This window comes from Manduca sexta, chromosome 22, assembly GCF_014839805.1.
Source record: "Manduca sexta isolate Smith_Timp_Sample1 chromosome 22, JHU_Msex_v1.0, whole genome shotgun sequence".
Taxonomy (NCBI): domain Eukaryota; kingdom Metazoa; phylum Arthropoda; class Insecta; order Lepidoptera; family Sphingidae; genus Manduca; species Manduca sexta.
The window spans coordinates 15,139,745-15,164,814 of NC_051136.1; the positions used below are offsets into that span (position 1 = coordinate 15,139,745).

General features: G+C 39.5%; 3 protein-coding genes across 3 annotated transcripts in view; 1 reads left to right on the top strand and 2 right to left on the bottom strand.

Moving 5' to 3' along the window:
- Positions 1–863: 863 nt before the first annotated feature.
- On the bottom strand, positions 864–3,072 carry LOC115451154 (probable arginine--tRNA ligase, mitochondrial). Its single transcript, XM_030179371.2, has 3 exons — positions 2,886–3,072; positions 1,708–2,809; positions 864–1,458 (listed from the first exon to the last, which is right to left on the bottom strand). The coding sequence occupies exons 1-3, from the start codon at positions 2,919–2,921 to the stop codon at positions 959–961; spliced, it is 1,638 nt and encodes a 545-aa protein (XP_030035231.2). The 5' UTR covers positions 2,922–3,072; the 3' UTR covers positions 864–958.
- A 139-nt stretch (positions 3,073–3,211) lies between these two features.
- LOC115451143 (WD repeat-containing protein 19) lies at positions 3,212–19,444 on the top strand. Its single transcript, XM_037441403.1, is given in 22 exon segments — positions 3,212–3,986; positions 4,206–4,363; positions 4,979–5,203; positions 5,689–5,899; positions 7,983–8,263; positions 8,583–8,842; positions 9,114–9,334; positions 9,623–9,745; positions 9,955–10,184; positions 10,550–10,750; positions 13,009–13,220; positions 13,393–13,480; positions 13,663–13,869; positions 14,082–14,794; positions 14,797–14,965; positions 15,166–15,274; positions 15,576–15,725; positions 15,933–16,026; positions 16,220–16,329; positions 16,799–16,966; positions 17,471–17,547; positions 18,131–19,444. Coding segments are annotated over 22 exon segments (4,134 nt in total). The 5' UTR covers positions 3,212–3,971; the 3' UTR covers positions 18,243–19,444.
- A 3,786-nt stretch (positions 19,445–23,230) lies between these two features.
- Positions 23,231–25,070, bottom strand: part of LOC115451144 (SH3 and multiple ankyrin repeat domains protein 3) — a 229,646-nt gene continuing 227,806 nt past the window's right edge. Inside the window, exon 25 of the mRNA XM_037441528.1 lies at positions 23,231–23,858. Coding sequence (XP_037297425.1) covers positions 23,231–23,858 — 628 coding nt within the window. The remainder of the gene's footprint in view (positions 23,859–25,070) is intronic.

The window sequence follows — 25,070 nt, forward strand, 5'->3', positions numbered from 1 at the left end:
TGTTCAATATAAAAGCTAGTTCATGACCTTAAAACCGTCTAAAAAAGTAGTTTTAAAATAGTTATTCAAATTTTCCCTCCAATTCGGGAGTGGCCATCATCAATACGACGTGTCTGTAAATTGTCTATGAACGAAATAGACTCATAGTCAATAGGAATATTTTTCTATTTCTCAGGCATTAAAATTATTGACATACAGCCGAGTAACAAAAAAAAAAACATTTTTTTATTATCAAATCATACGATCAGAATGTAAGGAAAGTAAAGTAAAAAAATAAATGCTAATATTCACTGTATAGCATTTTAAAATTATATTCCCCAGTTACATTTTTTTCTGCATTATTTATATTATTTATATATTAAGTATCTATATAAAATTCAAAATCAATATTGAGAAATAAAATATCTAAGGTTTAAAAATAATTTTATCTTTACAGGGTAAGCATTAAAATTACTTTCTCTCTCATGAAATTGTTACGTTGTAATATATATTATAATTTCAAGATGATCTATGTAGCCCGCGAACTCTACACTTTTAATTTTAAATAACACCTGCACTTCGCTTTAGATGACTCCAAAGCCAAGCAAGCAAGGTGTTATTTCATATTATCATTATAAGGGAAAAGAAAAAAAAATCTTAGTAACTAAATACTACAGGATGGCATACATCATATACCTATTAAGGTACATAATATGCTCCCTATACTTAAGTATAAGAGTTTGTATAGGTATACTTTAATTTGTTGTAAAACAATTTTAAAGTAGGTACAACTCCAAAATGATCGATGTGTGGGGTGAGTAAAAGTTTACTATAACTTTAAACTTCATAGATATAAAATATAAGTAAAATGTAAAAAAACAAAATTATAGATATGGTGGAGTAAATAATTTATTTTAATTACATACATACATTTTATATAGATACCATAGACTAGGAAAAACTTTTTTCTAAACTGTACCTACATTTCATACAGAGGTCTTACACCCAAAATTTCCAAGCTAGTTTTAATGACTTCCCTAGCAGAATGGAATATAAGCAGCCTTTGTGCAGCCAAATCAGCATCAACATCTTTAACTCTTAACTCATTGAACATTCTGTTAACATGTTTGTTGAGTCGGAATAAATAGTTCACCAATACACAAGCTTCATATTCTGTAAGGGATTTTTCTAAAACATATTCAAACTTTGCCAGTTCTCCTATGACATCCCCAATAATTTCTTCAGTCAAATAACTTGGATTGCATTCCTCTGGAAGTTGAATGCCACAGTTTTGTTCCAAGCTCCAAAGCCTGCAATGTAGATATTGCAGTTTGATGCCACTATCTCCTTCACTTTGAAGAACTCTGTTCCAATCAAAGTCATAATCCTTTTGTCGTCTCTGTTTCAAATCATTTATTACAACAGCCGATGTTCCAAGAATGTCACAAGTTTTCTCATTCATTGCGGAACTTCTTGTATCTGTAATATGAAGAAAAAATAAACATGAGATAATGATAGAAATGATTGGGAACAATACATGGAATAGGATATACTATACATTGTTCCAGTGTTAAAAAAAAATTAAACAAGCAATATGAAACTCCTCTACACAGTTTAAGTGGATGAATTATGAATACAATAATCTTTTAACATTTAATGCGTAGTCCAATAAGAAATAAAGTGCATTTACATCACTTGATTGAATTATGCATATGAAAAATGTATTACTTTTTGATTGCAGTTGCTTTTCATGCATTTTCTGTTTAGCTTCATCAAGTATATCATTGAGAAATACAACATTTCCTGTTCTGGTGCTCATTCCTTTAATTCTACCAAATTTTATATGTTCACAGCCATCTGCACATTTCTTATTAATTCTTCCGACAACCTCAAAAACGGCGGCAAAATGATCTGTCTGTGAATTATCTACTACATACAGCATTTTATCAAAATCATATTTTTTATATCTATCTAAGAGCGCTGCAATATCCCGCGATATATATAATGTGGACTTATCACTTTTTAATACAGTTACATCTTTGTTTTTAACTGTCGCTACTTTCTTTCCAGATTCATCTGTCCTAATTATATTTTCTGTTTCTAATAAATTTATTATATCTTTAATAGCTCCACCATTGTAATCAGATTCCCAATGGTAAGCGTCGAAGGTAATACCTAGCCTATTATAAATTTTCCCTAATTCATGAACAGTAACTTTCCTTATTTTCTTCCAGTTGTCTAAACTTGTCCTGCCTTGTTCTATGTCTGAGAAAAACTTTCTTGCTTGTAGTTTAACATCTTCATCTTTGGAAGCCAGTTTATTGGCATGAACATACACATCATAGAGTGTTTGGATTGGATTATTTTGTAGTTCATTTATATTTATATTTTTGGATGTGAGACCATATTGTAACAGCCCAAACTGTGTGCCCCAATCACCTAAGTAGTTGATTTTTGTAACCTTATTATGGAAATGTTGGTGTATATTGCTTATAAAGTTTCCTATAATGGTAGATCTCAAATGGCCAGCATGGAATGGCTTAGCAATATTTGGAGAACTATAATCAATCACTATCTTTTTCCCGCTATATTCTCGAGGTTCGATACGTTCTTTATTACGTAACACATTTTCTATAAACTTATTTCTTTCGACGTCAAATGAATGTTGCAAATAACTATCGAATTTCTCTGTTGATTTTAATCCTTCATTATGTTGAGGTTTTTCAGCCTGCAATTTTACTATAAATCGATTTTCATTATGTTTGTATGAAATGTTTACATTTTTCACATTTCTAAATGCAGCATTTTTGCTGATCGTGTGGGGAATTATCTGTAATTTAATTGAAATAGAATAAAGTCATAGTTACAGTGTACAAAACAATATTAGTAAGGTTATGAAATACTACCTTTTCAATTAAAGTTAAGTTTGGTTTAATACCCATTATTTAAGTGATAATATTATCTGTATTTATATGAGCTATGTACTTTCATGTCACTATTTTAATATTTACATTTTCTTGTTATATTATTACTAAAATAAACGAAATAATTTTTGCATAGTGTTGTGAATGACGATTGTAATTTGGGATTAGTCGATTATAATTAGGTGCAATTTTAATTATTTTATACATCTCACGATATATGACTGCTGCGCCAGGCATATAATACGGTATAGTATAAGGAAAAAAATGTTTGTTTATTAATTTATAAGGACGCAAGGCGAACCGCACCACGGCTTTCACCGCACTATCTGTACTGAGCTACGCCATGGATAAAACACAAAAGCTGAGCTAAATTCCAAATTTTGTATTTTTTACAAATTATTATCTGTTAAAAATACATTATTAACATAATACTTACTTTAAATATTATAAATGAGTATTATATAACCAATACAGTGGTGAAAAGGTTCAGTATATACATAATATAGTAAATGGAATGAATAGAAACATTTTTAGTGCCAATAATGAGTCTTTTTTCGTCAAATGTTGAAGAGTATGGTGCTAATTAATAGCTCTATTGTAATTTTAGGATTCATTTGGATACGTGTTAAATCATTCTTAGTTTTAGACTATTTTTATTAGACTGCACTCACTTAAAATACATGTACTTATATGTTATATGAACGACAGAGTGAATAACATTTGAATTTGAAAATATAAGTGACAAAACGGGAAAGGAGTCATTTAAAGAAAATTGTAAAGATAGTTTAATCGACAAATATAGAAAGTATAAGTATAAATCGACTAATATAAAATAACACACATCACTGTCTTTGACAGCAGTTGCCTAGCAACAGGATCAACAGACTCGGTACAAACAATGATTTAAAAAATGCAATTTTTCAGTTAAATGTATGGCAATTGCTTTTTAATTTCATAGATAATTAATTGAACCATGAAAATAAACTGTTCTTAATTTAACAAGCGAATAAACGTGTCATATTTTATAGAAGATTTTATGTTATAAGTTTTGTATGAATACGTCGAAACATGACGACTCCGAAAGTAAGTTATTTATCGATTAGTAGTTTGAGGTGTTTCATTATGTTTTATTTAAAAAATAAATAATATGGAATAACTGGAACTAACTAAATAATGAAATGACTATCGCTATTTTCACATTACAAGTATAAAAAGTACTGAATTGTTATTAAAAAATTAATAAATTCCTAAACTCTACCATCTTATGGTGTTTCAAATTCTTCTTAAAATTTTCTTTTATAGTTGCTGTATACAATAGAGCAGCCACATGGCCTGGGTGAGCTTTATTTTGTGTGGCAGAAGGGTGAATCTCATTCCTTGCTCGCCACTACTGGTACGGATGCTACTGTTGCTATTCACGACAGAGCTGGAACTATGCTGGAAAGGATTAAGTTGCAGGGGTATTTTAAATTTATTTTCTGAACATTTACAGTCTTACTTATAAACTCATCTTACGTTTTAATCAATTGTTTTGCCACTAATTACCAACAATTTTACTTTTAAACTAGTTTTCGCGTTAAAAGGTGGTAAAGCATTGCTTAAATAGCTGTCAAGATAACCATCGCCGGTGATTAGAAGTTTAAGAGCAGATAAGTCAAGACGTAGCAAGCATAGTTTTGCAAATTTTTTATAAGTAAGACTGATAATCTAGTTCTATTTTTATCAAACAAAATTTGAGTCTTTCTAAAAAAGACTTGTTTTGAAGGAGATATGTATTTTGCACTTGGATTAAGGTGTGTTGCCACAACAAAAAGTAATTTAATTATTTTAAAGACTTATGTGGAATAATTATTAAGTAATCATCATCCCCTTTCTATAGTACTGGGTATTACAAAGGTAGACAATGTTTCTTTGCATGTTGCAAAAACACTGTCCAAGTGATTAATAATATTACCTTTTTCATTCGCTTTCTGTGAGGCAATAGTATTTAAATCAAGCTTGTCCATTATAATGTAAAAGAAATTTAGGATTTTACCATATAAAATAAAATAAAAATATATGAATTATTATATCAGGCTATGTGCTGGCATGGAATGGGACAACGACGGCGATTACCTAGCAATCATTACGCCTAACAGCAACACTGTACTACTCTGGGAATGCCATGTTAATAAGCGAATCAATATAGAGACAGGGCTTCGAGAGCCACCTTCATGCCTTGCATGGGCGTATGGGGAGCCCTTGTTAGCAGTGGGTACACAGAAGGGGAACTTGGCTTTGTACAATCACCATACTACCAAGTAAGTGTACTCTAGAATAATTGGATTGTTAGTTTTTATATAAGTGATGGCCCATGAGCTGGAAACTGAGTAGTCTTGGGTACAATCCTTGCACGGATGTTAATTGTTATATATTACATTAGAACTTTATGAATTAGAACTCTTTGGTAATTTTTAGATATTTTCTTAGACGTCTGTCAATAAAAACATTTAATAAAAACAGTGTGCCAAAATAACTGTATTAATTAATTACAGGCAAAATATACTTAACATTAATGTCTGTTATTTTTTTTTGGAGTAATATTTTTTTTATATATTTATAATTACTTACTAACATAAAATTAAATTTATAAATCTAGTTAGTTTCTTATAGTTATGATTTAGTCTATAAAAAGCTGATCAATTATAATAATAATAATAATTTCAGCCCAGCAATATATTATATTGGGCATGGACCTTCTCTACTACTGAGAGGGTTTAGGCCTTTAACAATTATGTATTTGTAGGAGAATACCGATAATAGGCAAGCACACAAAAAAGATAACCTGTGCTGCATGGAACAAGGATAGTATTCTGGTTCTAGCGTCTGAAGACAAAACACTGTCCATCAACAATTCAGATGGAGACACACTGAGGATCATATCTTTGAGGGACATACCGAATGACCTGCAGTTTTCCGAAATGAAGACCGACGAGAGAGTTGCAGGAGAGAATACGGTAAGTGCGTTGAGTAGTAACGGTTCTTGCGTGAATTTTTCGCGTTGTGTATAAAGGAAGAAGAATGTGTAGTAAAATTCAATAAGTAATGTTATAATTTTTAAAACTTTTTTAATGGATTCAAACATTATGAAATATGTGGCATAAATATAAAGATAATTGTAAAAAGCGCTAAAAGACATTATAGTGCTCTAACGGGTTTTTATAATAATCGTAAAAATAATTATGTGCATTTTAATAAAACAGGGTTTGTCTCTATCCCTCTTATTGCGATCTGTATAAGAGGAAAAATGACAAAACATTTGAAGTTGGAAACTAGTTGGTGCGCTACGTTCAGCGGCTAATTTTAATGCACCCTTGGTTTCCCTTGGTTTCTTTCTTTATTCGCGGCTTTGTCTTGTTATGAAAGTTGTCCTTAGGGTTTTTTTTCTTGAATAATATCAAATTTACCTATCCTAACAGCTTTTAAGTTGCTTTTGTATAAATATGTATTTTTTTGGGTAATTCATATTTAAATATTTGAAACAACAAGTTCATAGCTTTATAAGTTTTTGAAAAACGTAAATCACTTACTATTTAGTGCATTAAGTACAATATAAAGAAATATTTTATGCAACATACTTCGAAGTATAAAGACAAAAACTCTCCCATTAAATACTAGTTCTTTGTATCTATTCAATAACTCTATCCACTCTAGATCGAGAAGGTAAAGTGAAAGTATAACCACAGGTATAACTGTTTTTAGTGACCTACATTTGAACGCGTCGTGTGATGTCGTTTTTTTGTGTTAGTATGATATGAATTATTAGAGGTGTCTACTGACCTCGTTTTTATATAGAAATAAAATGTATTGGGAAATTGTTTTAGAAAATATTGTGCGGTTGGATCGTATGTTATAAATTGAACAATAATTCGATATCAAGGTTAGATTAAAAAAATAATAACGTAAAAAAAATTTTTTATTTGAAATCGTTGGTAATGGCCGAATATTGTTATTTTTATAATATTAACTCTCTATGCAATTAATATTTCAATAATGATTGTTAATTAAACGTTAATATGTTTACGTGATGATTGTCACGTAGCATTAGCGCCGCCACCGCACGTGTGTTAGCGACGTAGTCTTTGTGGAAAAAAATATTCTTTTTCATAAATTAAAACATTCATTGCAATTATTTATATTAAAATAATATTTGTCAATATTTTAATGTTGATTTAATTGATTATAGTTTTGAACGATTTTATAAATTTCAATGTTTCAAAATTATTGATTTTATTAACTTATATTTTGTTGTGATTGCCAAAGCATTATGTATTAAATAGTACGAATAAGCAAAATTAAATACCGATTTACATGTATAAAATTACGTTTATTTAAGTTGAGATGTAGGCCGATGAAGCGATACGTGTTTTTTTATTATGTGCATAGCAAGGTCCCCCACAGCACCTGGCGGTAAGCGGAGGAGTTGGCTCCAATAGAATGTCGACTGACGAAGGATTATTACTCCACAGCAATCAACACAATTAAGCCTGGTCCCGGAACACGACACAATTACGTAGGTCATTATGGCGGGTTTTAACACTGCCTCGGTGGCGTAGTTTTATTGCATGTTCGGTACAATAGCGCTCTGAGGTCCTGGGCTCGAATCCCGGGTCGGGCAAAGTGATATTTGGGTTTTTCTGCTCAGTATCAGCCCGGAGTCTGGAATTTGTGCCCGATATGGCGATAGGCTCGCCCCCTATCACATCATGGGACGGAACATACTTGGCGAAAAGTGGGTGCCCTAGTTGCGCCTCTGCATACCCCTTCGGGGATAAAATGCGTGATGTTATGTATGTATGTATGTTAACATCTTGTGGTCGTTATCCGGGAGGATATAAAATATATCTTACCACCAGCAAACTGTACTTATAATTGAAGTGGCATAAGCCCACGCATCGTTGACAAACCTACTAGTGTCTATAGATATAGATAATATTCTAGACAAAAAAAAATCGCGATATTTGTATTTTCACCGCCATATTTGAATTTATAACACCCCCCTTTTCCGTCGTGGGTTAAAATCCTAATAAATTGTTTCAGATAAGTTTAGTGGTCGGTAAAAGAACGTTATATCTCTACAATCTGCTCAACCCGGAGAACCCGATAGAGCTCGCGTTCCAACAGCGTTACGGCTCGATAGTGTCGTACAAGTGGTACGGGGACGGGTACATATTGATCGGGTTCAGTGCTGGCTTCATCATCGCGATATCGACTCACATCAAGGAGGTCGGCGAGGAGCTGTTCCAGGTGAAGAACCATAAGGATAACCTGACTGATATCGCGGTGTATAATGGACAAGCGGCTTCTTGTGGTGATGGACAGTTAGTATTATATGATTGTACTTTTCTAGAACAGACTTAGATTTATATAGACAAATTGTTCCTTAAATAATGTTTCCGAATTTTCTTATGTTTAGTAGCATTGTTGTGTTCCAGCTGGAAAGATATTGTAGCCGGTGTTATTACTAGGCGTGGTAAGATATCTAATGTCTCAGGGTGACGAGTGCAATGTTTTGTTTATGTGCAGTCGCGTAACACATAATAGTCGGCAAATACTAACGTACAAAAAGTCCTCCGTCATGTAGTGCGGTAATGGTCAAGATGTTTGCCGGCTGATGTAACAAAGAGATGTCGGTTCCAGACTGAAGCTGATATCGGTATGGAACAACGGCGAGGTGATCGGGTCGGTGAGCCCGGCGGGCGGCGCGGAGCGGTGCGCGTGGAGCGCGGAGGGGCGGCTGCTGGCGGCGGCGGGGCGCGCGCGCCTCAGCGTGCTGGTGGCCGCGCTGCCGCCGCTGCACGCCGCCGCCGGCACGCGCGCCGCCGCGCTCACCAGCCTCGCCGAGCTCACCGTCTACCAGTGCATCGCGCTCGACGCCGACGCGGACCCCGCCGGACCGTGTCAGTCACACGTTATCATAAATACTTTAAATTTAAATTGAGATAAGTTGAGATTAAAATGAGCTGTTTGAATGAGATGAACTGCTTGAGGTGTTTATGAGATGAGCATTATATGATCTAGAGGTGAACATAAATCGGATGAGGAAGACATAAGAAGTAGAAATCTGAAAACGAAAGGATGGATGTGATCTTAATTCCTCACGCACACTCACTCATTCGCTAGTGTTTGTCCTAAACGTCCTAAACATCTTTGTATAACTGTCTTGTGCAGCGGAGTGCGTGCCGATAGCGACGTACGCGTTGCCGACGGAGCCGCAGTGCATCGCGCTGGGCGCGCGGCACGTGGCGTGCGCGCGCGGCGCGGTGGCGTGGTTCCAGGCGGCGGCGGGCGGCCCGGCGCGCCGGCGCACCTACCCCGCGCCCGTGGACGCGCTGCGGCTCGCCCTCGACTACGCCGCCGTCTTGTTCCAAGGACGCGTTATGTTGCACGCGGTAATTTATACCTCCCATACAAAACGCAATGCTTCGTCTGTATACTAAATTTTATCCAAATCCGTCCATCGGTTCATAAACATTAAGTTCTTCTGAACTTTTTCCTAGACTTTCATATTTGTGATACCAATAGGTAATAAACAGGAATCAGAAAAAAATCTTCTTTGACGCAATTAACATTAAAACAAGGAAAATTCTGTGGTCCTTCGTACCGGATAAATCATTCCTAAATGCTATCTATTATGTATCTAAATAAGTATATTTGTAATTATCTGTTTTATGGTACAGATAGATCCCGTGGAGCCATCGCAGGCCGACAGAGAGTCGATAATGTTTCCTGAGCCTCACATGCAGGGCGCCAAGATAACAGATATACAACTTACAAACGACTTCTTTATATACGTGACTGATGTAAGTGTATTTTTAAAGTGTCACTTGAGTTCGATATATTTTTTTAATGAGTTTCAGCAATATAGAATTCATTGATTAATTTGCTTAGGAATATTTATTATTATTATAGATTTTATTTCATTTAAATTATTCAATCTTGTTGATTGAATTACATAGATTTGTTCCTTTTAGAACGTATTTAAAATTTCCTTATGTCGTGTATGTTGCAGAGCGGCGACGTGGTGTACTTCGGCGTGGAGGAGTGGCGCGTGTCGGTGCGCCTGCGCGTGGCGGGCGGCGCGGGCGGCGCGGGGGGCGCGTGGCAGGTGCGCTGCGACGCGGGCGGCGCGCGGGTGTGGGTGCAGGACGCGGCGCGCCGCGGCGTGGTGTGCGCGGGCGCAGCGCCCGACCTGCACGCGCCCGTGCCGCCGCCGCCGGGGGAGGCCAGCGCGCTGCACGGGTGAACTGATATTTGCTTATACTCTCCTCAAAGTACGAATTACGCTTCAAACAGCGGAACTCCGCTCTTATATGATACATTATTATGATGAAATCATTGAAAAATATTTTTTCATTACTGCAGTTTGTTTACACACCTTTCCTTATTTATCTACATTAATGAAAATGATAGATTCTTCTCCGAACAATACAACAGAGTTTATTTTGTTTGTCCCGCCAAATCACAGGATATGATTTTTCTTTTTCTTTTAATGTTTTATAATAATACTTATTTAAACACTCGCCTTTTTGCTAATTCATTATTTAAAAATTTCTCTCATATACAACGGAATTTGATTAACACTGAACGATATGCAATGTCTCCAGCGGCGTGATCTGGGACATCTGCCTGCCCGAGCGCAACGTGTTCGTGATGTTCAGCGACGCGCGCGCAGACACGTACTACCTCGCGAGCCGCACCACGGACGGCGCGCGCGTGCAGTACGTCGCCTCCACCAACCTGCTGCCGGGACACGTGCCGCTCATACTCTTCTCTGGAGATGTCTACTGCTATGCACCGGGGGGGAGGTTAGTATATACCTCGCGAGCCGCACCACGGACGGCGCGCGCGTGCAGTACGTCGCCTCCACCAACCTGCTGCCGGGACACGTGCCGCTCATACTCTTCTCTGGAGATGTCTACTGCTATGCACCGGGGGGGAGGTTAGTATATACCTCGCGAGCCGCACCACGGACGGCGCGCGCGTGCAGTACGTCGCCTCCACCAACCTGCTGCCGGGACACGTGCCGCTCATACTCTTCTCTGGAGATGTCTACTGCTATGCACCGGGGCGGTTAGTATATACCTCGCGAGCCGCACCACGGACGGCGCGCGCGTGCAGTACGTCGCCTCCACCAACCTGCTGCCGGGACACGTGCCGCTCATACTCTTCTCTGGAGATGTCTACTGCTATGCACCGGGGAGGTTAGTATATACCTCGCGAGCCGCACCACGGACGGCGCGCGCGTGCAGTACGTCGCCTCCACCAACCTGCTGCCGGGACACGTGCCGCTCATACTCTTCTCTGGAGATGTCTACTGCTATGCACCGGGGAGGTTAGTATATACCTCGCGAGCCGCACCACGGACGGCGCGCGCGTGCAGTACGTCGCCTCCACCAACCTGCTGCCGGGACACGTGCCGCTCATACTCTTCTCTGGAGATGTCTACTGCTATGCACCGGGGGGGAGGTTAGTATATACCTCGCGAGCCGCACCACGGACGGCGCGCGCGTGCAGTACGTCGCCTCCACCAACCTGCTGCCGGGACACGTGCCGCTCATACTCTTCTCTGGAGATGTCTACTGCTATGCACCGGGGGGGAGGTTAGTATATACCTCGCGAGCCGCACCACGGACGGCGCGCGCGTGCAGTACGTCGCCTCCACCAACCTGCTGCCGGGACACGTGCCGCTCATACTCTTCTCTGGAGATGTCTACTGCTATGCACCGGGGAGGTTAGTATATACCTCGCGAGCCGCACCACGGACGGCGCGCGCGTGCAGTACGTCGCCTCCACCAACCTGCTGCCGGGACACGTGCCGCTCATACTCTTCTCTGGAGATGTCTACTGCTATGCACCGGGGGGTAGGTTAGTATATACCTCGCGAGCCGCACCACGGACGGCGCGCGCGTGCAGTACGTCGCCTCCACCAACCTGCTGCCGGGACACGTGCCGCTCATACTCTTCTCTGGAGATGTCTACTGCTATGCACCGGGGAGGTTAGTATATACCTCGCGAGCCGCACCACGGACGGCGCGCGCGTGCAGTACGTCGCCTCCACCAACCTGCTGCCGGGACACGTGCCGCTCATACTCTTCTCTGGAGATGTCTACTGCTATGCACCGGGGCGGAGGTTAGTATATACCTCGCGAGCCGCACCACGGACGGCGCGCGCGTGCAGTACGTCGCCTCCACCAACCTGCTGCCGGGACACGTGCCGCTCATACTCTTCTCTGGAGATGTCTACTGCTATGCACCGGGGGGAGGTTAGTATATACCTCGCGAGCCGCACCACGGACGGCGCGCGCGTGCAGTACGTCGCCTCCACCAACCTGCTGCCGGGACACGTGCCGCTCATACTCTTCTCTGGAGATGTCTACTGCTATGCACCGGTGGGGAGGTTAGTATATACCTCGCGAGCCGCACCACGGACGGCGCGCGCGTGCAGTACGTCGCCTCCACCAACCTGCTGCCGGGACACGTGCCGCTCATACTCTTCTCTGGAGATGTCTACTGCTATGCACCGGGGGGAGGTTAGTATATACCTCGCGAGCCGCACCACGGACGGCGCGCGCGTGCAGTACGTCGCCTCCACCAACCTGCTGCCGGGACACGTGCCGCTCATACTCTTCTCTGGAGATGTCTACTGCTATGCACCGGGGGGGAGGTTAGTATATACCTCGCGAGCCGCACCACGGACGGCGCGCGCGTGCAGTACGTCGCCTCCACCAACCTGCTGCCGGAATTTAGTTTCAATAATGGTGACCTTAGGGTTTCTACCAGCAATTCATTGGTTCCTTTATATGCATTATTGATTTTCAAAAGATATTTTAATTTTCTACTTGATAGGTAATACATTCCAATTTCATGATATTTATAACAGAAAATAAAAAAAAAATCAGATAAAAATTGACTGTTGTGGGCCGTTGTTTGCACGAAATATTAAAACAAATTTTCCTTTCCACAATTTCACTCTCGTTTCATCTGAGCAAATGCTCAATAATAATTTATCCTGTATAATGAACTAACTAAAACAAAATCTGTAACAGTATTTCTATGCCACTAGTGTTGTTAAGATCCAACTGGAGTCGCACCACACGAGTGGGCTCGCGGACGCGGACACGGAGAAGCGCCTCGCCAACCAGCGCAAGCACATCGAGAAGTTACTGTTACTAAGGCGCTTCAACGAGGCCTGGCTGTTCTGCGACGCGGTTGATGAAGAGGATATGTGGCGGAAACTCGGCGAGGCGGCTATAGCGGATCTTAACGTCGAGTTCGGTTGGTGTTATCGATAGGTATCGTATATCGGTACCGATTTTTTATCGATTAATTGAAATTATTCACGGTATCGATTTCAGTTCTGTTAGTAATTTTTATCGACATTTTAGGATTTATTATTTATTGAAGTTTTCTGGTTTATATATGTATATCGATACATTTTTGTATATAGCTATTCGAGTGTACACTCGACTCAGCGACGTAGCCATGGTGTGGGCATTGGAGGATGCAGCGAACATTGAAGATCTTGCTTTGCTTTGGTAAGTTTGTTATTATTAATTATAATTTATATCGACTTTTTGTTTTAAGATAAAATATGTATATTATTCATCGGGTATTATATGTATATTGATTAAAATTAGAATACAAGTATTGTAGGTACTATATTTAAGCCGCGATGTAAATAAGAATAATGTGAACGAGTGATATATAATTGTTGCAGTGGTGCATTATGTGCATGCCTGAACAAAGGTGCAGCAGCGGCGCGGTGGCTGGAGGGCGCGGGTGGGGGCGGCGGCGGCGCGGCGCTGGCGCTGCAGCTGCAGCTGGCGCGCGGCGCGTGGGGCGAGGCGGCGGCGCTGGCGCAGCGCACGCGCCCGGAGCACGCGCCGCACGTGCGCCTGCACCACGCGCAGCACCACGAGCTCACGTGCGGACAACATCACTACTGTCTATATAAACACATACACTTTGGGCGTTCGATAAAAATCGTGACGGAAACTACATTCTATAATATTTTCAATTATAACATCAAATAATTTATTGTAACGAAGCGGTTTCATAATATTATCATCACCCACATGCTGAAGTTTAGAGAAAATCAAATGTTTAATACACAGCCTATTATTTTTATAATTACAGCGCTGATTACCACGAAGCACTCGCCAGTTATGAGAAAAGTCTGATCACGGAAAATACCGACAGCATAAAAGTCAAAGAGCACAACAAGAAATGCGAAGCGGGCATCGCTCGTACATCCATCAGATGCGGAGACGTCATGCGAGGAGTCACCACCGCTATGAAGCACTCGGAAGACCACAACCTGATCAAGGACTGCGCGCAACTTCTAGAAGAGGAGAAGCAGTTCAACCACGCTGCAGCGCTTTACGACCACGTAGGGAATACTGAGAAAGCCGCTTCATTGTACATCAAGCTGAAATCGTGGCTGAAAGTCGAAGCTCTCCTACCCAAGATCAACTCGCCAAGCATACATATACAGTATGCGAGGGCTAAGGAGGCAGAAGGGAGGTACCACGATGCTTTGAAGTCGTATTTGAAAGCCCAAGACTACGAAGCGGCGATTCGATTGAACTTGGACAAATTGGACGATATCGATGAAGCTGTCAATCTTGTCCAAGAGACGAAATCCGTCCAAGGGGCCAAAATGGTCGCCAACTATTTCCAGAATAGTGATGATCCGACGTCCGCTATAAAGTTCCTAGTGATGTCCCTATGTTACGACGATGCGTTTAATTTAGCCAGAAAGAACGGGAAACTGCATTTGTACGGGGAGATATTGATACAGACTTCGCAAGCGAGGCCGGAGGATTTCAAGAGTCTTGCGTTACATTTCGAAGGGAGAAGAACCATTTACTGGCCGGCAAGTTTTATTTTCATGCTGGGGAGCACAGTAAGGCGATGTCGCACTTACTAAAGGCTGGCGGTTCGGAGGAGGACGAGAATGAAGCGATCACGGTTGCGATAGATGCGGCCGCCGCTAGTGATGACGAGAGACTTACTAGGAGGTAGGGATGTATTGTTTTTATTGGCAATATAGATTGCTGCCAAGTCACAAAAATATCTTCCCCATGTTAAAATATGTTTGCCCAATGCCAGAAGTTTTTTTTACTACTTAGATACTTAGGGTATATCTTCAAAGTTCAAATAATTAATATTAATATATAAAATAAAATTAATATTTTAATTCATTTCGTGTATGACCCAGGTTGATAGAGTTCCTCCTGGGCGAGACGGATGGTACGCCGCGAGAGCCGCGCCATCTGTTCAGGCTGTACATGGCCAAGAAGCAGTTCACCGAGGCCGCCAAAACTGCGGTGAGTACATACTCGTATGTTTACGTTTTTATAGTGCTCTACGATATCAGGGTGGAATCGAATTTCCATACCCTGATATGTATTTATTCTTATAATATATAAGTAGATCCGTATTACATATTAACATAGTGTGAAAACATGTGATGGGCAGATTTTAATTATTTTTGGTAAAATTTTAAAATGCAATAAAGAATACATTGTTTTATTGCTAGTCACTACTCTTCATCAGGCGTTTTAAAGTTAAGTTGATGCGGTGGAGGTGTGGTCTGGAGTGTGTAGTATGAGAGCGGTGTTGTGGCAGGTGATCATAGCGGGCGCGGAGTGTCGCGCGGGGCGGTACCGCGAGGCGCGCGACGTGGCGCGCGGCATGTGCGCGGCGCTGCGCCTGCGCGGGGCCGCCGCGCCGCGGGACCTGCGCCGTGCCACCGCGCTGCTGCACTCATACATACTGGTCAGCACGCACACACACCTCCTACATAATACTACAAACACTTTTAGAAACTATACAAAATGTACCATATAAATTAATATTTATTAAAACATTTCGACTTGCTAACAAATGTTCTTGCTAATAAAATAAAAAGTCTAAATAATGACATAACATTATTTCCTTAATTTAACGATCATTTTATTATAAAAATGTCGATTATTGCTATAGGTGCGTACGCACGTGAAGCGCGGTCGTCACGACTTGGCCGCGCGGTTGTTATTGCGTACAGCCGCAGAAGTCAGTTTTTTTCCAACGCCGCAACGTAAGTACAACTGCTTTTCTATTAATACCATTAAGGTAAGTAGCTCAAGTAACTTTTTATTTAAATTTTATAATCTCATAGACTTTTTTGAGTAATAAATTCTGGATTATTATGACTAGCGTTACTAAAAGTTGGGTCGTTTATAAGATAATAAATCGAAAAAACATTTATTTAATTTATGGTGTAATTCCAGATCAAGTATCGATCCTGACGTCGACAGTGATCGAATGCAGCCGCGCCGGACTCAAGCACCAGGCGCATCACTGGGCCAAGGTGCTCATGCAGCCGGAGTACAGATCACAGGTGTATTCATTTTGTATTAAATAGTAAAAAAAATATGACAGTCTGTGTACAAGTTTAATGGAGTAGATAGAGAAACAATTAGATGTCCTTTATTACGGAGATATTATTTATAGCAAATTTAATTTATAATATTTTTTAGTTTCATTGATAATTTTTTTGGAGATCTGGTAGTTAGTATTAGTATTAATTTATGTATAAAGGCAAACTTGATAAATTTTGTTTTTATTTACACAAGTGTCAATAAGGTGTTAATTTGTATTTTTTATATTCTTGAAATAACAATGTAAAGGTCCAGAGTATATTATTACTATTTTTATTTCTGTTGAATGCCTAGACGCCGCTCGCCTGATGGTAAGCCATAGAACTACCCATAAACAGGACCATGTACTGCATGGTATTGCATTGCGCATTGTCAGAGATGTTGATGAGAGTCATAAGCTTAGTAACGTACAATGAAGCGGTGTTGCAGATCGATCCGAAGTACGCGAAGAAGATCGAGTCGGTGGTGCGTCACGCGCCGCGCGCGCCCCCGCCGCCGCCGCCCGCCGGCGCCTGCCCGCTGTGCGGCGCCGCCGTGCCGCAAGCCGACCTGCGCTGCGCTCACTGCGAGGCCGACTTGCCCTTCTGTCTCGCCACGGTCAGCAGACTACCTTCCCACTTGCCTCTTACACTTATTATAACATACCTTGTCGATCGTGGCGGATCCAATATTTGCCCAAAGGCACCGGGCGAGAGCAAAAAATTCATTTCAAGCAAGGACTTTCACGTGAGCCTCAAACTTATAGCATACCTTACTGTTCACAGCGGATCCAATATTTGCCCAAAGGTACTGAGCGAGAGCAAAAAAGGTTATTTCATGCAATGACTTTCACGTCAACCTCTGGAGATCTTGAACCGATGTTGATTATTTTTTCAGCAGTAGGAAACTACATCTTCGCTCAGTGCTATACGGTACTTTTTATTCCGGGGAAAAATATCCCGAAAGAAGATTTTTACGGGGGCGGAGCTGTGGGCAAAAGCTAGTAATATTATAAGTGTATTCTACTCTTGTTTAATTATCTACAACTTTCATTTCCCTAGATCCTAGTATAGTGTTTTAACGAGATTCCTGATTCCTAATTCGTATATCGTTCTCCTACAGGGACTTCATATCGTGAAAGATGATTTGACAGCCTGTCCCGAGTGTGATTTCCCTGCGATTCTTACCGAGTTCACCGAGTAAGTAACGTTATATAACCTATTCGAAATATAAGAATTATAATTTTACAAGATCAAGTCTTAGGTTAAGATAAAATAATTTTTCGGTTTTTATCACGGCTTTTTATATTATAATTTTCTCTCAACGTTTCGAAGACTTTACAGCCTTTATGGTTGCGGGGGGGGACTGAGTTGTTGATCGTCCCAAAAAATCAAAGTTACAATATCTACCTACATTTTCCTATTTTTTTTTATCGACACTGTCTAACATTCGCGTAACATACGAAATTATTTAATAACTCTTACGACTATGAGCACTTGGCGTTCACTGATACAAAAGAGAGTAAAACATAAAGGGATTATGATGAGCAAAATTAAACAATGCGAAAAGTTAGATATATCGCATGTGGTATCCCGTTTAGTAAATATAAATAAAAAGGATTTTGCTATTGTAAAAATTGCTCGAAAGTTTTTTTTTTCTGGCATGGCTCTAGGTCTATACCTATAAATTGCCCCTAACGGAATATGTCTTGTCTGTTCGTTCATAATGAATTCATTTGTGCTTCATATAAACTTCTAAGGTACATTTGTCCTTCTTTCGCAGAATACTGAAAGAGGAAGGCAAATGTCCCATGTGCGGCGAAAATGTCGACTACAGACGTCTAGTAAAGATCGACGACGTGACGCTGTATCTCGACCTTAATACCAGTGAATAAAGTTGTATATTGCGTGTAATTTACTACCGAGAGTTAAGTAAGTTTTAGAATAAGTGACGACATTTAGTAATGGTTTGTTATTTCTTCAATTTCAAGCAAGTTGTTGAAGACGTAATTTTTCTAGTTTCGGGGCCATGACAATTGATCAATGTAATACCTTTTTACGCACCCTTAGAACTAAGATGATTTAACCCAAAAAAGATGATGAAAAATATAAAAAAGATTTGAAAACAATGTAAAAGGCACTGAATTGGGCGGTCGCGGTGAATGTGAGGATCTGTTTCTTTACTATAAATTTATTTATCTTTTTCGTCACAGGCTTACAGAGCTTGCTTTAGAAAGCTGTTTTTGATCAAAATCAGAAAATATATAAATTTTGATTTAGGTCACTTTAGTTCTAAGGGTCCGATATGCAAATGTTTAGTTCTAAGCGTTTTAAAATAGGCTTATATCCGTCTATTTAGTTTTATTTATAAATGGTAAGCTAGATTAGGTTAATGACTAATATACAAAATTCAATTTTGATCACATCTAAATCCAATTATAAGGAAGTTTTAAAAACTGCATTCAGGTAGAGAAGACTAAGTTTTGCAATTTTTTTATTTTTTTGTAAAAATAAATCGTGTCGATTTTAAATTGTATGCCATTATAGCGGGTCATAGCTTTACTGTAAATTTAAAAAAAAATCAATTTTTATATTTATAGAAAACATCCTTTGTCTCCTGCCCTTAACTGATAAAGCATTCCCTTGAATGATCATATGATTAAACCCACTTATACAAAATGTACCAACACACAAATTATCCAAAATATGTTATTAATATTTAACACGCAATTTATCTAATTGTGATAATTCAGCAAAGATCTATTTATACGACACAGAAAGTATGTGTGAATCGATCCAAACATTTTTAAACATAGAAGTATTCAGTTGTAACATATCCACTAATGTTTAAAAGTAGTCAGTACATTTTGGCATAATTCAGTGTAATTAATATTTATTATAAAAACCAAAAATCGATACCCCACCCAAGAAAATGTACTTTTAGTTTGTGATAAGGTCCGTCCATTAGATAAGGAAGTTATTTTATTGTCGCCCTAATTTGTTATCTGTAAGGTACAGTCGGCACCATAAATGTAAGTCCATGTGTAAAAAATGAAATGGTAAATTTTATTTTTTTAAAAATAAATGTGTATGTTTATACCTTTGTGTTATTTAGTAAGTCATTATGGCATGTGGAGAGGTAGTTTCTACTGGGTGATAGTTGTTATACGAGAGCCCTTCTGAGTCGGTACCACCGTAATGTTTACAAGTAGTATTGTTTAGGCATAGTTGTGTTCCGATTTGAAGGATATTATAGTGTATTTTGTATAATATAAAGCAACATCTTATACTTAAATTAGACTATTGGCGAATAATTCGTGCACAAGTATGACGTATGAATACGGTATTTGACTCCTATTTGTTCTTTGCGTTTATCAAACATTTACCTCCTGTCAATTCTAATACAGAAAGATTGATTAAAATCCGGTAAAAATCAACAAATCAATTACTGTATATTAAATTCAAGCTTTTGAATTTCAGTAGAAGGATGTGTCAAAAAACGAGAAAAGCACAATGCGCGCACGTGACGTCATCGGGCATAACGATGCGTGTGGAAGGCGCCAACTCCTGCGCATTACCATATTTGAAACATGAATTACTGCTAGCGCAATATTATCACGCACGTACTAAATCTGCGCCACCGAGGTAGTGTTGTGTAATCAACACAAGTATTTCATAATTTCCAGTTATATTGCTGTTTTCTGTTGCACTTAACGACAGAAATAGACAATAGAACATTCGAGCAGACAATTACGAGAGACCTAACATTCAAATGCAATATGACGCCAACTATACAGCATACGGTGGTCCTTGTGAAAACCGTGGATTACTAAGATAAGGGCATGCGATAATACATTATCAGGTGTTTTACAGGAAATGAAGCGTTCGTTTAGCCGCTAGATTTATGGGTTTAAAATTAATTAAAATTTGGTTATAAATTGTGTTTAGATTGTATATAATTATTAGGAACAATAAAAACACACATCACGCATTTGTCCTCGAAGGGGTTGGCAGAGGTGCAACCAGGTTACCTTCTCGCCTACCGGATGGATGGTACACGTCTCATGATGTAATATGGGGCGAGCCTATCATTATATCGGGGACACATTCAAGACACCGTGCTGGCATTGAATAGAAAATCCCAATATCACTGCCCGATCTGGGATTCTAACCCAGGACCTCGGAGCGGTGTCGTGCTGCGCACGCAATACAACTACGCCACCGAAACGGTCAACAATAAAAAAAAACAATTTGTGTAATCACGTAACGCTATTGCGTTGTTACAACATTAATTTAATTAATAATAGAAATCAAGGGAATCGTATTCAAATAAAAAAAAAAAACAATCATTAAGTGATGAAACATTTAATTTTTCATTTGAAAGTATACCAAGTTGTAGTTACACGTTCGATACTGAGATTCCAAATGAAACGCAAAACACAAATGTTATTATACAAAATTGTAGAGTACGGCGTCGGTCAGTCGCTCCCTCGCGTCCGCCTGTCGCGCTGGCAGCCACCCCACACTCTTTGGACGTCACAGGGCAGAGCGAAGTGAGCGGCAGTCGACACTCGACACTACTCCAACTCTGACGCTCCATTGTCGATACTACGATCAATTACCCTCTAATAATTACCACTACCTAGCTATGCCTTAAGTAGACAAATACACTTTTATACAACTTAAAATAATGACAAGACGATTATAACAAAATAATACATTTTGAATATAGAAATTATTAACTGATTGTGCTAATAATAATACGTCAAGGTTAGCCGCTATTATCGACTCTATAATTCGCTAGAATTTAGCTAAAATTACGCACAAAAACTCTTTTATTAATCTGATAAAATACGATTATACTTATATACTTTTCGTGAAATTAAAGTTATATGCGTAAATAAAACTTTATCGATAGTGGTTTAAGGCTCAGTGTGTTCGTGTTGCCTGTGACGTCGAACTAAAAAATTTAAAATTTTAAATATTTTTATAAAATCGTTTTACACGGCAAGAATAAACCGCACGCAGAGATTATTTTTTAGATAATTTAAATATTATTTTACAAGTGACGCTGCGTCGACAGTTAAAACTACGCAGCATTCTACATTGTACAGCCAATTCGCACTGATCAATATTTTACATAAAAAATTCAAGATGTGCTAACTTCACTGTGCCGTTCATGTAAAATATTTTTTACAACTATGTTTAGTAAAATAGATAAAAACTATTCGACATATTGAATCGGGCGTAGTAATGTCAAATATGTTTTAAATAATTTGCTTATGCAATTAAGCATCTGTATTGTTGTGGGGAAAGTACATTTTACTTTAAAATTTTCTAGCTAATTAACATTCGATATTCAAATTTTATATATTTTTTTTTTTCAATATTGAATAAGTCGAACTGGCCGCACTGAAACGTACAAAATCGAAGTTTAAAAAGTAAAAAATTCGATAATGGTGTTGCATTAATTTGCGTTTATATCTAAGTATATCCTAGACGCACGGATGCCTTCGATTAGTATAAAACTTTACAACGGACGAAATACTAATGAGTTGATGTGACAAGCGCTAGTCTTGTATGAGAACACGCGATAATGGGCTTCATAGCCCTCGCCGACGTCGCACTGACTGCGATCCACCGGAATCATAAAACTGCTGCTTTTAGGCCTTTATACTTATTTATATGGTGTTACGGGGTAATGTTTGAATGGTGGGCCGTTAATGTAGTGCGACGGCAGCCATATTGGATATCTATATGCAATACAATGTCGATTCGAATTAAATATAGCGAGAAACTTCAGTTGATATAAGGGTTTACAGGCCTAACATAGTACAATAGATAATGCAGATAAAAATTGTAGTGCAATCGGCATTGTATTGCACGATAGAATATCCAAATTATTAATTTATGCGTTGTCAAAAGAGTGGGCCGGCTGTACGATTTTGGACGAAGCAAATTAATTCAAAAATAATTACATTATTTTGAACACAGCACGAGTTAAATCTCGTAAAATATAAATATACAATATATATGCATTTGATAAATAATTTATATTTAAAATACACAATATATTGGCCGGAAGTTCGGTGCGACGCGTCGGTCCCACTCTCCCCACATATAAATAGCTCTTGTGAAATATTTACACGCACACATAAATATAAAAATATATTAAAAATCATAGACACGATGGCACTTGGTTGCGTTGTGAAAATGTGAAATGTTTATCACCAGTAAATAATATCGTACGTCAATATATTAATAGAGGTTGACGTAGGGTCATATTCGATAGTTTGCGGTCACTATAATATTATTTACCGGCGGAGTAGAGATGTGCAGTTTCAAATTATTATTAAATACAGATACTATATTTTTATCGATGACTTCAGAGTACAGACTTATAAGGGCTGTGTATTGCAATGTTTTATTTATTACTTATTTTTACGTTAATTTTGAAGATGTTTTTCGAAAGTATGGTACATTTATTTTACATTACATTATTGTAACGTTCATTACAACACGTAACCAGCACCTGAATGCACTCGAAGTCGTACAATGTCAAATAACAATGAAATGAAACCAATACTAGTGTTACACTGAAACGCATTAATAACTAGTCAATAAGGGAATGTATAAAAATTAGTTTCAACTATATCAATGTTAACTCCTCAACAATAAATACTATAAATCTTTGGTTTCATTTAGTCGTTTGATTACAAAATGATTTTACTCGTTTTCCATCTGTTTACATCGAGTCGCAAACGAACGCGGTCGGTCACAACTGAACGGGCTCACTACCGCGAGCGGCCGCCGGCTCACTCGCACCCACAGCGCCGCGAGGACGCCCGCCGTGCACTGCAGAGACACGTGAAGTACAGAACGGTTACTGCAGGGGCGCCAGCTGCTTCGGCAGCGCCGCCACCACCCGCACGCGGTCGCTGAACTGCGGCGGCGGCGCCAGCACCGGCGCCGCGCCCGGATCCGCGGCCGGCTCTCTCCGGCGGCGGCGGCAGCGACGCCAGCAGCGCCGCCGCGCGCCCGCGCCGCCCCGGCGCCTTCTCCGGGTCCACGCCGAGCCGCTCCGCCGCCGAGCGCCCGCGCACGCCCGCCCCGCGCCCCCGCCGCCCCCCACCGCGCCGCGCAGCAGCGCCGCCGTGGCGCGCTTGCGCGTGAGCGAGTTGTGGCGCTGCATGGGCGGCGGCGCGGGCGGGGCGGGCGGGGCGGGCGGGGCGGGCGCGAGGCTCTCGGAGGAGGAGTGCACGGGCTCGGTGCTGATGACGTCGTTGGAGGACTTGACGGTGACGGAGCTGCAGAAGGAGACCTTGTCGCGGCGCGGGCGCGCCTGCGCCTCCTGGTCGGAGGAGACGCCGGAGGAGGAGTTGTCGCCGTCGTCGCGCTCGGCGCCGAGCTCGTCGCCGCACGACTTGGACGACTTCAGCCGCGTGCGGATCTTCTGGATCTCGTCCACCGAGAACGAGTGCTGCATGGAGCTGGAGCCGGAGCTGCTGCCGCTGGAAGTGCGGACATAAATGTTCATTATCGATCTCTGTAGACTGCAAAAATATGAGGCACTCTGTGGCTAAATACGTAATTTTTTTAAATGAATCCTTTGGAAATCAACCAAATAAATAATATAAAATTTTGAATAATTTAACATAAAATGAATAACTAATAATCTAAATTTATCTTTTTTGTTTTTTTTTCTTTTAAATTACTCTATTAAAATTTTGAATATAAAAAAAATCTCTAGCTCTTTAGTGCTCTAGTGCTTTTAATGTGTTTATTATTATATAATTTTTAGGTGTTTTGTGTTATTTAATGTAACATGTAAATTGTAAACATTTATTACGCATGGTACCGTGAACTAAAACGCGAACTCTTCACAATAAGCCGAAATATTATAAAATGAAGACCCACGGATATTATTGCATGAGATATTATACATAATGTTACGTGTCTAATTACAAATTGTGCGAAATTATTAAGGTTTGATATAGATGACAAAATACGTGTTTTCTCCAATGAAGGACATAAACACAAAGCTTTGCCCAGTGATATGATTTTTTTGCAGATCGTACCTTAAATTCAATATATTATAGTTTAAATTATGTTGTTCAAAATTTATTCGCCATCGATTTCATATATTGTGGCATATATTGGAGTCCTGAAAATTTTAAATTTGTTAGTTCGCATTATCTTGCATCTTCTCGTTTGAGTGTTAGAATATTCCAGAATTTAGATAGAAAGTTAATATACATCCTTGTGGTCAAATATATTAAAATTCCATGCACTGCATGTGTGCTTAGTTGGATCATGCATGTGGTGTAGAAATAACTTATGTCGACGCAAGCAGACAGTAATCCAAATCAATGTTGGATATCGAACGAAGTGAAGAAGTTGTAATCTTTTGTAATTTCAAGTCATGTCTTCGAATTGCATGACTATTTTTCTACTAACAGTTTTATTATAAATAGGTAGGTATATTAGTAAGAATCATGCGATAGTTGGTCACTTCCCAAGAGCACCTTCAAAATCGTATGTACTGTGGGTGTCTAGTCGACCTTTAAAAACAGGAATGGAAACAACGTTGGGAATTAATTGAGCATCTAACCGATAGAATTTGGAAACGGATCTGTCACACTATGAAAGGTACGTAATTTCGAGGCCATATTAGTTTCTTTCCATTTAGTTCAATCCTGCTAGTGGTAGAATATATTTTATAT

Coding starts and splice junctions, on each gene's coding strand:
- LOC115451154 (XM_030179371.2), bottom strand. CDS start 2,921: ATGGGTATTAAACCAAACTTAACTTTAATTGAAAAG. Junction 2,810..2,885: donor ACTTAACTTTAATTGAAAAG/GTAGTATTTCAT, acceptor ATTAAATTACAG/ATAATTCCCCACACGATCAG. Junction 1,459..1,707: donor AAAGCAACTGCAATCAAAAA/GTAATACATTTT, acceptor TTCATATTACAG/ATACAAGAAGTTCCGCAATG.